Source organism: Heterocephalus glaber, unplaced genomic scaffold (assembly GCF_053883595.1).
Source record: "Heterocephalus glaber isolate CG9 unplaced genomic scaffold, H.glaber_assembly_v1.0 deba00001457, whole genome shotgun sequence".
NCBI lineage: Eukaryota > Metazoa > Chordata > Mammalia > Rodentia > Bathyergidae > Heterocephalus > Heterocephalus glaber.
In genome coordinates, this window is record NW_028258305.1 from 31,663,579 (window position 1) to 31,678,714 (window position 15,136).

General features: G+C 44.8%; 1 protein-coding gene across 3 annotated transcripts in view; it reads right to left on the reverse strand.

The window, feature by feature from the left end:
- The window catches only part of Vit (vitrin), a 109,074-nt gene that overhangs the window by 28,080 nt on the left and 65,858 nt on the right, over positions 1-15,136 (reverse strand). For 2 of the 3 annotated variants that reach the window (XM_087216136.1, XM_021253719.2), the window contains 2 exons: positions 12,395-12,586; positions 6,337-6,393 (listed from right to left, as the gene is read on the reverse strand). In XM_087216136.1, the coding sequence (XP_087072262.1) occupies positions 6,337-6,393; positions 12,395-12,586 (249 nt within the window). The remainder of the gene's footprint in view (positions 1-6,336; positions 6,394-12,394; positions 12,587-15,136) is intronic. The other variant, XM_021253720.2, reaches the window with a different exon arrangement.

The window sequence follows — 15,136 nt, forward strand, 5'->3', positions numbered from 1 at the left end:
TTAGTTTCCTGTCTAAAACTCTTACAGGCGAAGGCATAATTATTGTTGTATATTTCTTTCACTAGACACCAAGAATCATGGATTCTAGGATTCTAAAGGACCTAAAAAGCTCATCTAGTCCAAAGCATCCCTCAGTCTGCTTTTACAACATTACCTCAAGTGAGTGGCTGGGCTGGTTGGTGCTTTAATACTTCCAAAGACAAGAATTTCATCACATATCCAACCAAAATAGCATTTATGCCTATTCCTTCTTGGATTATTGAGACTGTGAAAAAAATTTCATTATAGGGATCTGAAAATTTGACCCTAAATCTATCTTCATCAGTTAATTCACCCATCGATCCATCCATCCATCCATCCATCCACACCCACCCCATTCATACATTTAGCACTTAGTATATGCTTAATATCACTCTAGCTACGGCAATACCATGTGTTTGTCTGAATTATCTTCTCTGGAACCATACAGAGAAATCTGGCCCCTCCAGGGCGCAGCAACCCACTTGTTTCCTGAGCTTCTACTTCCATGTGCCCTAAGCAGAATAAAACAGCGTGGCACTTGGATTCTACATGCAGTGAGATGTTTCATGTCCTTAGTCACAAACACGCTGATGGAGTAGAAAGGGTGGTGGCGAAGGGAAGATTACAGAATAATTCCTGCTCTCTCTGGGGGAATCATAGCTGGGAGGGGCTCAGAAGCAGCGCAAACATTAGGAAGCCTCAGAAGGACACAAAAATGGCCACTGTCCTCCCTTTTTCTCTTGTTCCCTTTCTGCCTTCTTCCCTCTCTTAGAAGGTTGAGAGTGTGATTAACTGTTTCATTTCATACAGGCTTTATGCTTTCCTGCCAACTGGAATTATTTGCATACTCAAAACCAGAGATATTTTTCTGTATGTCGTAAGAGCCGGGCAGTGTTGGAAGGCAATTCATGCTCTTGCCATCCTGCTTAATGGGGAGAATTGGGTTTAATCTGGCCCAGCCATTAACCAGCTGCAAGACGTTGAGCAAGCTAGGTAGCTGCTGGAGGTCTTAATTTCTTAGTAAAAAATCCATGATATGGTCTCCATGTTCAAGATATTTATGATTTATCATCAAACATTTTGCTTCTTTAGCCTTATTACTCTATTGCCACCTACTGGTGAAAATAGGCACTTTGCTCTAGTCTTAAAACACGGGCTTTTCCCACTTCTTGTCCCCATTTTTTTCTTGCCTAAGCACCCTTGAATGTCATGAAGGTTAGAATGCTGGGTGCTCTATTATGTTAATAGGAGAGAAGCAGTTCCCGGCATCAGGGATTTCCAAGCCTCTTATTTCTGTCCTGGAAGTTTGTCTTTCTATCAATGCCACTTTCTTCTTTTTTGGGACAAGTTTGAACCAACACATTCATCTAAAAGCCAAGGGCTGAAAAATATTTGTACAGCTGAGACCTGGTGTTTTGGGACTTGGTAGTAATGAGAAGTAAGTTCGTGAGAACATTTAGGTTGTGTTGTCAAGGAGGACCAGAGTGGTATGGGAAAGAGAATTCAGAAGATGCCTCCTAGGGCTGCCAAACCAAGGGGCCCAGCCTCACCCGCCTTCACTCCAGCTCCCCTGTGGTTTCCTCCTGCGCATGCTGAGCTCCTAGAGACTGTCCTGCGCGGTCTCACGTGGAGGCAACTCAGAGGAGGTCAGGGTGCATGTGATCACTCTGAAGAGTGTAATCACTCTTTAAAAACAAAACAAAGCAGGGCCGGGGATTTAGCTCAGTGGTGCTGCCACCTGCCTCGAAAGTGCAAGGTCCTGAGTTTGATCCCCGGTACCAAACAAAAAGCCAGGGCATTGTTTTTGTGACCATCTTCGCTTAGCCACCTTCGATACAGTCAGAGCTAAAAGAAGTATTGGTTCTGAGTGATTTCCGTGGTAAAAATGTGGACACCACTAGCATTTATCTGGAGCTTGTTGGATTTCCAGCAGAAGCACTTTCTAAGCAGTAAGTCACAATGACTGTGAGTTAGGTAGAACTATGACTCCGTTTTACCAGTGAGAAAGCTATTGCAAAGGGAGTGGCAAAGCTGAACTCTGAGCCCCGGAGGCAGGTTCCACAATCTGTGGTTAAACACTATGTATTTAGCACAGGTGAGAAAGAGTTGTTGCTTCAGCATCTCAGGGTACTCGGTTAGGCCACTGAAGACTTGCTGGGCACAGCCGCCTGTAACTCCTGTTAATGTGGCCAAGTCTTCAAAAAGTCCTGCTCCTCTGACCCCAGTGATGATCTTTGTATTGGTTTTATCTCCTTCTGGGCTTCCTTTCCCTTTTCCTAGTGTCATGTTTCCAGAGCCCTGGAGCTGCACCCAAGGAATGGCCACATCAGCAGCCCATTGTGTGAGGGCTTTCAGAGAAGACTGGGGACAATCTGAAGTCCCGGCACCAGCCATCATGCCAGGGATTCATCCATAGTCCTGTGCTTATAAACAGGTTACCCTCCAGGACTCTGTGTGGGATTCTCGTTTGGGACCTGGCAGCCTTTTTTCATGGAAACAACATTAACCCTGTAATCATGGGCTTCCGGGCCACTGAAGCTTACTGGACTCAAATGCAGCTCATGGTACACGAAGCCACTGTGGTTAAGGGTGGTTCTCAGGGGGGTCACTAAGGTCTAATTTGACTACAGCAGGGGGTGAGACTACAGCAGGCCCTCCTGTCCCAACTCTGAGGGACCTTATAGGAAGGTAGGGGGTTGGCCCCAGGGGGCCCCATCTATAGGAGGCAGAGGAATTGCTAGCAGAAGAGGAGCTGGGACCTGTGAAGCAAAAACTCCAGCAGGAGAATTCTAGAATTTGGAAAAATTTCATTCATTTTTGTAGTTCTAAGACATATGCTGAAAAATATTTTTTAAATTAAATAAGCTTTCCTGTAATGAGAATGGTGGCTTAAATCAGGGGTATGTGAGTAGGAGGTACAGTGGGTGGGGGTAGCAAGAATCACCCATGAGGGCCAGGTATGTAGCTCAGTGGTTCCACTGCCTGCCTCGAAAGCACAAGGTCCTGAGTTTGATCCCCGGTCCAAAAAAAAAAAAAGAATCACCCATGAGCTGTAAGTCTGGTGTCCTGCAGAGGAGGGAATGAAATACTGAGCCTGATGACATCAGACCACGGGTAGCTGCTTGTGTCTGTTCATGGACTGACCTAGCACAGAAGAGGCAAGTGGGGCTTACAGGACCTAGCCCCATGGGATACACCTGTATTTTTATCAGTGACTGGAATGGATTCATGTGGAATGTTTGCCAGTTTTTCAGATGACACAAAGATCAGAGGGCTAGCACATTCAGTGACAGAAATAAGATTCAGGACAATTACCACAGACAAAGGGGGAATATGTGTGATAGTCCAACTTGGGTTACAAACTCAACTGTACACAGAGAGGGTGGGAGGCCTGCTTCTATAGAAGTTCAAGAGAAAAAACCTTGGGGATTTTAGTAATTGCAAGTGTGGTGTGAGATACGCCAATGGTGAGGCAGAGCTTCCTCCAGATGTAACCTGGGATGATTCAGTGAGACAGCGATTTCCTGGCACACAAGCACTGTGTTCTTCTCCGGGTCCCTTGTACCACAGAACACTAACAGATGGCAGCTAGAGCATGTGCTGCCAAGTCGTATAAAGACCTGTTGGAGGGATTGGAGAAATTTATTCTAGAAAAGATGAGACATGAAGAAGGACATAATGTCTAGTTTCATATATTTGAAAGGCTCTCACATTTAAGGGATTCTCAGTGTCTCATCTTCTGTACACTCTTAAAAATCATTGAAGACCTCAAAGAGCTTTTGTTTGTGTGGCTCCTAGCTACCGATTTTTAACATTTAGAAATTAAAATTGCATTCTCTCACTTGAAATAGAATGTTAAGTAGTAATATATTTAGCTATTAGAAATAATACACCTTTTATATTTTACCATAAATCTGGTTTTTAATGAAAACTAGCTGTTTTCCAAAACATAAGAGCTCTCTGAGAAGAGTGGCAAATTTCTTCAGTGTCTGTCCTGAAGGAAAGCTGCAGGGATCTGATATCTTGGCCTGCAGTCAGTTGTGTTGTGATATGTTGTTTTTGTTGAAATATGTGAAGAATATCGGTTCTCATGAATAGATAGTCCAAAGGAGGACCTCGCAGTGTTCCTGGACCACATTTTGAGAAGCACCAGGTTAGAACAACTGTGAGCTGAAGTTCTAAAGGGTTATATATATCCAACAGAGCCATCCTCCAAGTGAAATTATCAGACATGGGAAAAACTTCTGTCTGGCCTGTCATAAGGGATTCATGTTTTGATAGGCAGTTTGACCAGAGGCATTTTTATCATTCTTTCTTGTTCTACGATCTGACCAGTTTTTAGCTGAGGAACTGGGCAATTTGCCTGAAACTCATGACTCTATCCACAGTGAGAGCAGGTTGAAGAACACCTAAGAACCCCAGGGATCTTCCCTGCCTTTGCTCAGAGTGGGCAACGACCCGCCCGCCGCCGCCAGGAGTCCTGACGAGCGCTGGTGACCAGTTGAGTCCGGGAGAGTCTTCCAAAGCAAGGGCACTTTGAGAGTGCAAGGGAGGGTCTCTGAAACTCCAAGCAAAGCTGCAGGGATGAAGAGAGGAACAGCAGAAATGGGCAGGGGGTGAGGGAAGTAGGAACCTCGGCGAGGGTCACTGATATTGAGTGTATCTATCAGGATCATGAAGGAGACAGGAGAAGAGACTCACAGAGCTCAAGAATGGGAGGATGATAAAGTTAAATCAAAGGGAATGGGACCAACTGCATTGGGCGGATACAGCCATCAGGCAACCCTCAGGTGGTCAGGCAGTGGGCAATGGGAGATGGAGATCGGGAATATAGTTTGTGGCCTCACAACTCACTCCCAGCCATGTCTGGTTCGCACAGTGTGCTCAGGTGTTTGTGCTTAATCTCAGAGGTCAGAAGGGGATGGGCCCTGGGGAGGCAGGAGCTGTCTCCAGGGGACAGGAAGTAACGGGAGCCTTGGGCATCTGAGTTGACAGAGACATTCTCTTTGATGCACTGAGGACAAACAAAGCGAAGGCGTCATGGTGACCTGGGCCTGGGTTGTGGAGGCCGAGAGTGAGTGTGCTCAGAGGGCCACACGGGCACATTCCAGGCAGGCTGGGGCGGCAGGCGGTGGGCAGCTTCCCTTGGTTCACACCTGCTCCCGGGGGTTCCTGGAAGGCAGTGCTGGAAGAATTTTGCCTTTGGATGCTTGAAGGGTTACACAGGGTCTCTGATTTATACACAACTAAAAAACGACTTTCTTCCCTTATTCTGTGCCCTGCAGTGACCCTAGTTCCAATTTTCTAGGAAATCAGCTGAGCTTTCTGTATTTGGCTCTACTTTTGGGAGTTGCAGAGGCAGCAGAAATCATGGCCAAGGGAACCAGAGGAGACAGTGCCCCGAGGTGTGGCCTTGTGAACAGGCCTGTGGGCCTTTTAGGCCTGTGGTGGTCTTGGGGTCCTCGCTCTGGCCGGTGCTCTGATTCCTAAGACCTTCTGGCCAGGACCACAACGGATACATCGGCAACAGTGCCTTTGTGAAGCTCATGGAAACTGCTAGCCCTGGCCAGGGGATCCACGGCGCCCCTCCTCCAATCCCACCCATATCAAAACAAAACAGAACCTGTACTTTCAAGGAATCTCCTACATGGGACGGGCAGATGGCTGTCCTCCCCGACAGGAGGAAAACCTGAACAGCTCTCCACCGCAGGCTGGGTCTCTGAGCCTTGTCCCCTGTGTTTTCTTACCCAGCCAATCTGCTCAAGGAGCAGAGTTTGTGGAAAACAGCACACCTTACTTGATTCCCCTTTCTAATCTCTGCAGGCCCGGACAGTGTCTCAGAGGAGACACTGAGTTGTGCATCCCCAGTTCTGAGCACACACCAGGAGGCACACACAAGTGAAGAGAGGTAAGCCAAAGTCACAATTCAGAGGCGAATTCCTGGAGAAGACAGAATGTGCTTCTACCCCCGCATTACAGAGAACCCAAACACAATAGGCTGTGAGATGATAAAAATGTTCCTTACTCTTTTAACCAAGTTCTCAAACATCAACCCCAGAGAGTCTCCCCTTTCAGGTTTATAAGATTCAGGAATTTCTAGCAAAACCTGCACAAAATTGCCTCGCGGGAACGGAGACTGGGGATCGGCCTTGCTTATTGAACAACTTCCTTACTTTCCTGACAAGCCTGAGATTGGAAGCAGGATCTTCTGTTGGCTCAACTGGTTTAATGCTCTGTCCAACCCTAAATAAATGGCAAGGAATTAGGAAATGAGACCCCTTGGGAAGAAGCAGTGAGGACAGCTGAGGGTCTTACCTGGACCGGCACTGGGACTGTTTTGGCTGCCAATGTAGGCGGCGGTGGACCGGGAATCTGCAATCACATTGGACTGATCAAAGCATGACTGTTAATCTAACTGTTCTCATTCTTTCCATGAGCCAACCTAGCAAGACTCTACTAAGATCGGAACCAAGGTAAGGTTTTGTCCCTGGGCCATCTGAACCTACCCTGTAGGCGGCATTGAAATGGAAAAAAAGAAATAATAGGTTCAGCGCAAAATACTGACTGGAAATTCCAGGTGCTAATAACCCTCGTATTTCACAATTGTCAGAGGAAGTTTCTTTTACTAAAGTGCTATTTTTTTTTTACACTTCATTATTCTTAAAATAATTCTTCTCAACTGTGCCACTTGTGGGGAGGTTAAAGTAATCCTTCAATAGAAATTTTGCTTAACATCTAGCATTTTGCCTAAATTGCATTAATACAGTATTGATGCAAACAGCATTATCTTTCAATCATTTTTAGAGGAACACAATGAATTATCCTTAATTACTCTGTGAAAAAATTAAATATATTTCTGCACTCGTTATTTATTGGAGGAATTTTTCTGAAGCAAGGTTTTAAGAGAGAGGAGGAAAATGGATGGTTTTGTAAAAAGAAATGCAAAGACCCTGTTGGAGAAAAGAGGATCATGGTAAGGGTCAGCTGAGGGAAAGAACCGAGTTTCGTACAAAGGAAGAGATAAGAGTCATGGAAAAATATCAATTTATCTTTAAAAAGGAGTCCATTTTGACTCCTTTAGTCTTTGTTCTAATTATTTGACATAAACTCAGAGTAGTTTTAGTTTCTAATTAAAAAGAGAATACAGACCCACTGTAAAAAATTATATACTATGCATAGTAGGAAAAGATCTTTTATCCTCTACCCAATTTTAGTACATAGAGTTACATCCCTCTTTCCAAGCACGTTTTCATGTATAGCACACAATTAGAAGGACACTATTTGGACCCATGCTGTTTTGTACAAGGTGTGATGGAAGTGTACAGTGAATAATTAAAAAAATTATTGCAGTAAAAGATACAGTACCATTCCCCCCCTCCATACTCCCTCTTGCTTTGAACACACTTATTCCATCATTCTTGCTACTTTTTGAAGCAGTTCTGAAGTCTTCTTTCATGAATATCTTTACAAGGTGTAAAGGATCAAAAATTCAGTGAATGCAGAGTGCCAGCCAACTGGAAGGCAGGCTTGCAAAAATATTACGGGTGCATCCTCATCAGATCTGGTACTTTGGAACTTCTGGGTCTTCCCAAAGTCAAAACGCCCATGAAATGTGAATGTTTCACTTTGATTTATGACCTTGAGGCAGCCAGGAGAGTGCAACTAAAGATATACAGAAAAAAGGATTTCAGAAAGTGCCAAGAATGATGGGAGAAGTATGTTCAGAGTGAAGAGTAGTATTTTGGAGGATTAATGACAATGTGTAATATTTTGCTGTAACAATTTTTTTAAAAATTTAAACATTCACCATTTTCAGTCACACCTCATGGGCCACTGGTTTGACTGGATAATATGCCACAGGGGAATCTGGTCGTGTTGCTCAGTGCACAGATACATCAGTTTAACAGTTCCCTGGCCACTTTAACTATTCTTCCAACAATGGACAGATAAAGCATTTCCATTAATTTTTCTGTATGAGCGTCTGTGTCTAAGCTTCTTTTCACCCTGGGGTAATAATTACTTTAGAATATATTTTTGAATGTGTGAATTGTTCAATTCACCAGACTCTTACCCAAACTGTATTATCACTTTGCATTGTAAATTGGGGGAAAATGAAATTTTGTTGTTTAATTTGCACTTATTTGATTCCTGGTGATGTTGAACATCTTTTAAACAATACATTTACCCGCCATTTGTAGTCCCCTGTAGCTTGCCTGGCCATGACCTTTCCTCATTTTTCATTTGGAACGCTTGTCTTTTTCTTACTCTTTGTAAGACTGGATTTTAAGAAAACCTTGCGCTCGCGAGGCAGGCATGGTGCCACTGAGCTAAATCCCTGGCCCCTAAGAAGACATTTCTGCAGACACCTAAAGAAAGATAAAATTTCACAGGTGCAAGACATGTTGGTGAGAGGGGAGCTAGCAAGTGGAAGGGATGGGCAGTGGTAGATACTGGTCTCTTCTTGTCTCAAGTTTCATTGCTTCTTCTCCCTGAGTGGCCCTACGTCACCAGGTGGTTATGAGGGCCACGCCATTGCCGCCCCTTACCACTAGGCGGCGCTCTTCTGTCCTGTCTCTGATCTGTGGTGTACACTCAAAGCCGGATCAGCTGAAGCGACCAAGGTGCTTCTTGAAATGAGCTTGAGTCGGAAACCGCACTAAGTGCAGCCACGCTCCCTTCTAGGACCCGGAGGCATTTTCTGCATTTCTCAGGACTCTTTCCTGAGCCTAGCTGTAGGTCTGTCTGTCTAGGCTGCTCCTTCCGGAAGTGGGGCGCAGCTCTGCAGCAGCTTGGGTCCTGGGGACCAGTGCCACCCTGGCCTCTGCCATGAAGAGCAGCCTTACCCCTGTCCCCGTGAGAAGCCTGTTTTCCTCGGCCTTGGTTCCTTTACGCCCAGCCTTGCTTGTTCTTTCTGTCTTGTTTAGTTTGCGTACGCATGGATCAGGGAAGGGGTCTTGACTAACCAAATCACCTCCCTTAGAGTCCTTCCATCTGCCTCCATCTCTCCCCATGAGCTGCGAAAGACCCTGTGCCGTCTTCTGCTTTTCTGCTTTACTCTCATTAGCTTCCAAGTGTTTACGTCCTTTGTGACAGGCAGCTTTGGACCTCATTTTAGGGCCAAGTTGACTCCCAGACGGCGAATGACAGGTGCTTCCTTTTCCAGCCACGCGCTCGCCAGGGGTCCCAAGCCCGAGTAACCTGCTGCAGATAGCATGGTGATGTGTCCACTGAGGTAGCCCAAGATCCCAGAACACTGGGCCACCCACAGCAGGCATTTGATGGATGTTTCTTGAATGAATAAGTGAATTAGGATTTGCTTGACCACCCCATCTACAACTGCTTCTAGCGTCTTTTGACTACAGTCACAGATATATAGGGAAAAAATCTTTCCTTGATAAATAACAGCGACTCACTTGTCTATTAGCAGTCTAAGGAGAGTTGCTCTCTTATTATTGGCAGAATATTTTCAGCTTGTTTGAAGAAAAGAAGGAGTTATTTAAATATAGTTGGACTAAAATATCACAACAAATATCTATATCTATATCTATATCTATATCTATCTATCTATCTATCTATCTATCTATCTATCTATCTATCTATATATCTCCATACATTAAGAGAGACATTCATAAAAGTAGATTGGTGGCTACCTAAGGCTGAAGGGAGTGGTTTAGAGAAAGGGTGAGGGTCATAGATATGAGGTTTCTTTCAGGGGTAATAAAATGTCCTAGAGGGCCAGGGATGTAGCTCAGTGGTTCTGCCGCCTGCCTCGCAAGCACAAGGTCCTGAGTTCAATGCCCGGTACCAAAAAAAAAACAAAAACCAACAACCACAAATAAAATGTCCTAGAATTGATTTAGTATAACTATGAATATACTAAAAACCTTTGCGTTACACACTTTAAGTTGGTGAATTGTATGCAGTGTGACAAGTATCTCAATAAAATTGTCATTACAAAAGAACATAGGGATGGAAACATGCACGTCACTTTTTTCTCCCTTTCTTTGAGTAGACAATACACATGTTAGCCCTTTGCCCCCACCCTGTTGACTCCTATCTAAAGAGGCCTGGCCACGCTGCATGGCGTGTCAGGGTGGCAGTGAGCAGGACAGGAAGCGGAGGGGACACCAGCGGTCTGGGAGGCTGTGGGCCCAAGGCCAGGAATGATGACGCTCTGCCAGACTGGGAGCCACTAATTCAGGTTTCTGGAGGTTTTCCACAGGCACAGCCCAACTTGTAACAGGATTTCTGCGCTCCCAGTGTAGCTAAATAAATATCCCACATATTTAATTAAAAGTGTTATGTAAGAATTGATGTCTTCGAGGAGCCAACAGGAGCAACAACACATTATTCAGAAGCTCAAATATGTTTGAAAGAATGAAGGAATCTAAAGTCAAGGGCCTGAGATGTGACAAAGGAAACTTCTGGCTCGGGGACCCATTAGTTCTGGCTGTCAGCATCCTTTCTAACCATTTCTCTTTTGCCATCGTATCGTGGGCCTGTGTTAATGTTAGCCGGAGGTAAAAAAGAATAGTATGGTTGGGGAGGGCAGTGTCTGATGTATTTAAAAAATCTCACAAAATATTTTTATGATATTCTGATTTGGAAAGTTTGTATCACAGCTTTTTCCATGAGTCACTTATAAAATAGAATAATATTAATTCCTGCAGTGGTACCTTGATACTCATCATCAATGGTTCTGGGTAGCCCCAGGAGAACCGAAGACAATGAGGACCAAAAATTGTTTGTGCCGGAAGGGTAGCCAGTCACGAGGCGGTGGGCACTGACAGGTTCTAACTTGCACACTGGGTGTCAAACACAGGATGAATACGGGGACAAGATTTTCACGTCAGAATACAAAGCAGTTGAGCACCAAAGTATGACTGAATATCATAGAGGGGTTGGGAAGATTAAAATAGTGCATGCAAGGTGCCTGGCCATGGATTGTATGGACTGTGTAACTCTGATATTTATTATTATTATTATTATTATTTTGTGGTATTGGACATTGAACTCAGGCCTTTGCAGTGAGATACATCTCTAGGCCCTTTTATTTTATTATTACTATTTGTTAATTTGAGACAGGGTCTTGTTAAGTCACTAAGTTTCCCAGGCTGGGCTTATACTTGTGACCCCACTGCCCCAGCTTCCCAGCGTGCTGGGATCATAGGCACAAGCCACCATCCCTAGCATCACTTATTATTAATTGCAGGAGAAGTTGGGTAGGTCTAGCAACCTCGAATCTTGCCACCCCACATATGTCAAGGTATGCTCTTCCTGGGTCTGGTGTGTTTGTTGATGGTAGGGGTGGCCCAGACTGGAGTTTGAATTCCTATTCTGCTAATTCCCAGCTGTGTGACCGGCAACAAATTTTCTCCTTTCTCCTTACTCTATTCCTTGGTTTCCTCGTCAATCTAATGGGTTATTCAAATGAGAAGTAATATATCCACCTTTGCAGGGTTGTTACAAAGGGCTTAATAGGCTGATATTTGTAAATTGTTTAGAAAAGTGTCCAGCACGCTGAAAGTGCTGATTCCCGTGTGCTAAATAAAAAGATGGAGTGAACTGGGCTCTGCTAGGCAGGGGGAAGGGCCATGCTGCATGGAAGTCATGATTGGAAGCTGGATGAGAGGCTGAAAACAAGTCCTAGGAGCTTCCTCCTGAATGAAAAAGGAAATAAATATTCAGAAAACAATTCTCTGACAATAGTGGCATTCTAACTTCGGAATTTCCCATCTCCTTTTGCTAGGAAGACTTTGAAATTCGATAGGTGCTCATCAGCCCCAGATACTGTAGGTAGAAGCTTGTGCAGAAACCAAGATTGGATTAAGACTTTATTTGATGTCGTGCAGAGATTAATCTCATAAACTAGACTTTGATAAAGCCCATTTAAGAAATGAATATAAGTGGTCAGACAAAAAGCAATCAGGAAAGGAACAAAAATTTCAACCATTTGACTTTTCCTGAATTAATATTTTGGGTGGTGTTTCTAATATTGGAAGACTTCCAATTATATACCACTTGTTACTTAACAAACAGACAGACAAAACCAACCAACAAGAAACAACCTGCCAATCCAACAATGGTTTCATGAGAACCTCCTACCCTTTCAGTTGAGCTTTTGGAGAAATGGAGATTGTGTAATGGGAAAGTTTGACAAAATATCGCATCTTCAAGACCGAAGTTACCACAGTCCTATTTGGAATCCGCAGGGACACACCCTAAGCCCTCTTATGCAAGTCTCAGGTCCTCCCATCCGGCCAGCTCGAGGTGGGGGCTGGGCACTGCATGTTCATGTTCACATAGAGCTGCTACGTTCAAGTCCTCATGAGCCACTCTTGTAGCACGCAACAACACATGGTCTACTACTTACCCATCTCCCAGCTCCTGTGGCCCATGGGCTGTGGCCTGGGGCTGCTGGTGTCAGAGGCTACCAGTAGAGATGGCTTTGGCAAGGTGATGTGAGTGGCCTCAGTTTCCAGGTTAGCCAAGACCTGCATCAGAGCCACTGGCTGTGCAGTTGTCTCTGGAACAGATGGCTTTTGATAGGCTTTGGTGGTCTCATCTGTAAGAAAATGGAATTACGCTAGGGCTACAAAATAGCCTGTATGCTGTTGAGAGGACTAGAAATCAAATAAATGTTTACTGAACACTAGCTGTGATAGAGACCAGTGCTAGCTGGCTATGGGTTGGGTGGGTGGGGGGAGAACTAGACAAACAGCCCATGGTTCCCGCTTAGAGAAATGTACACCCCTTAAAGGGATAAGCCAATCAATAAACCAAAGATTAAATAACAACAATGTTTAAATGACAACTCAACACTACAGCAACATGGACAAGGCAAAATATGATTAGTTGCCAAATTAATTTTCCAGGCACCCTGAGTAATTGTTCATGTACATACTTCTATTTTTCCTGTTTCGATGAGCATTGGCCTATGGATAGACGGTATTGGGAGGGGGGCTTTCACTATGATTTATGCTTAGAGAATGCATTTCAGCTGTTCTAGGTTAGGTTGGTTTATGACTTCTCTGGCTCCCAGTTTTCTGTCTGTAAAACGGGCTGATGGAACTAATGAGATGGTCAGAATTATCTTGATTCTTCTTCTCAATTCTGCTCCTCCATCATGTGTGAGGATTTGGATTGCTTCCAGAATTATAAACATACTTTAGTTGTCCCCTCACAAAGCAAATCTCAATTTGTTAGTGTTCTGGTTGCCTGAGAGTATCTCTGAAGGTATGGGGCAAGGGGACCAATGGCTGCCCACTGAGCATTGGGGACTGTCTTGAGAACTTGGTCTGATGTACCCCACAGTGAACAGCACCTCAGTCCTGGATGGTTGTTGCATGTGCTGGCCAGGCCCCCAGTGAGCTACGTAGGACAGCTCCTATGCCTGAGTGTCTGGTGTCATAGGTATGGCTGCTATAACAAGTCACAGCAAACCTGGTGGCATAAAGCAACAAATTTATTCTAAGTCCAGGGTCAGTATCATTGGGTCAAACTCAAGGCAACAGCAGTGCTGAGTTGGAGGGTCTCAGGGCAGAGTGTGTGTCTTGCCTCGTCTGGTTGCACCTGGCTCTGGCATTCCTTGAGCATCCTCGTTATTTCTCTGCTCCATCTGCACACGATCTTATTCTCTATGGGGTATGAAATAATCTCTCTCCGCCTCCCTTTTATAAGAATACATGTGGTTGCATTTATGGCCCACCCAGATAATCCAGAAAAAACTTCCCCACTTAAAAATCCTTAATAATATTTATCAGTGCCTCTCCTCCCTTTCAAATAAGGGAAGCTTCTGGTGATTAGGGTGTGAGGATCTTGGAGTGGGGGTGTATTTTGGAGCCCAACATGGAGTTCCAGCTCTACCCTTAACTCTGCTTAGGGTTGATGCCACTTTTGATCCATAGAACAGCAGGCCAAGGGGACAGCATCTAAGGTAGGAAGTACTTCCTGTCTCTTCATAGGAACCATCTGACATCCTCTTTGACAGTGTATAGCATTGTACAATGCCCAGTGTCTGGAGAAAGCAGTCAGAGTGACAGTCCTGTGAACAAATGTGTGGTGGGGTGGTTGGATGCCCTGCCCAGCTTTGTCACCTGCTCATCTCCCCACCTTGACACTCACTGTCTGCAGAAATCATAGCACTGACTTGGGAGGGCAGATCTGCAAAGAGGAGCCTGGAATTGGGTTGGGATCCAGCCATTCAGGCTGCTCCTGCAGGCACCAGCCAGTCATGGGGGGATGCAGGTCCCTTTCAATCTGCCTGCAGACCCTGCCAGACAAAGCACTAATGAGCTGGTGATGGCCTTGGTGGTCCAGCCAATCTTCACCCCAACTTTCATAGTGGGTCCTAGGAAATCTTTCAGAGTAGTCCTTAGCATCACCCTGTGGTCAATGCTACCAGGCATTAGTCCCCTTTAATGAGAAGAGGACTAGACTCAACCTATTTCATCTAGGGAAAAGGCATTTAACGGAACCACTTATACATTTTAGAAAATAGGATGTAATTATTAACATGGAAAGAAATGTATAAATAAGCTGACTGTACATTTTGCCTGCAAAATATTAATTAAGCCATAATATACTAAAAACAAACTTCTATATAAGCAAACTTTAGTGGACATTTTTGCCACTCTAAACTTATTATATATTGGAAATCTGAATTATCTTTCTCACACCATTGGCTACTTCCAAGGCTTCTGACTGCTAGAGAGTGCTTAGGTCTCCAGAGGGCGGGCACTGTGTTACATGCTCAGGATAGAGATGCTTATGTACATGCTAAAGTCAACCAACAAGGCCATCTCTCTGGACTTCCATGGCTGTTTGTGCCCACTGTCCTTCACTGACTTCCAGACAGGAGACTCCAGGGTCCTGCTCCCAGACTCACCAAGTCTGAAGCATGCCTTGGAGTTCTGATTTGAGAACCACAACCAGGGCCCGGCTGGGGCCCTGTCTACACCCTCAGCAGCCTTTTCTTTACAGCTTCCTGAGCCTGGCTTCCTTTGCACACAAAAGGGTTGCTCATATCCACTTGGTGGAAGCTGTTGTTACAGTTAGAGATCAAGTCCCTCATGCTATGATGATGTTTAGTGCTGTGCTGTGCCTCCCCCACCAC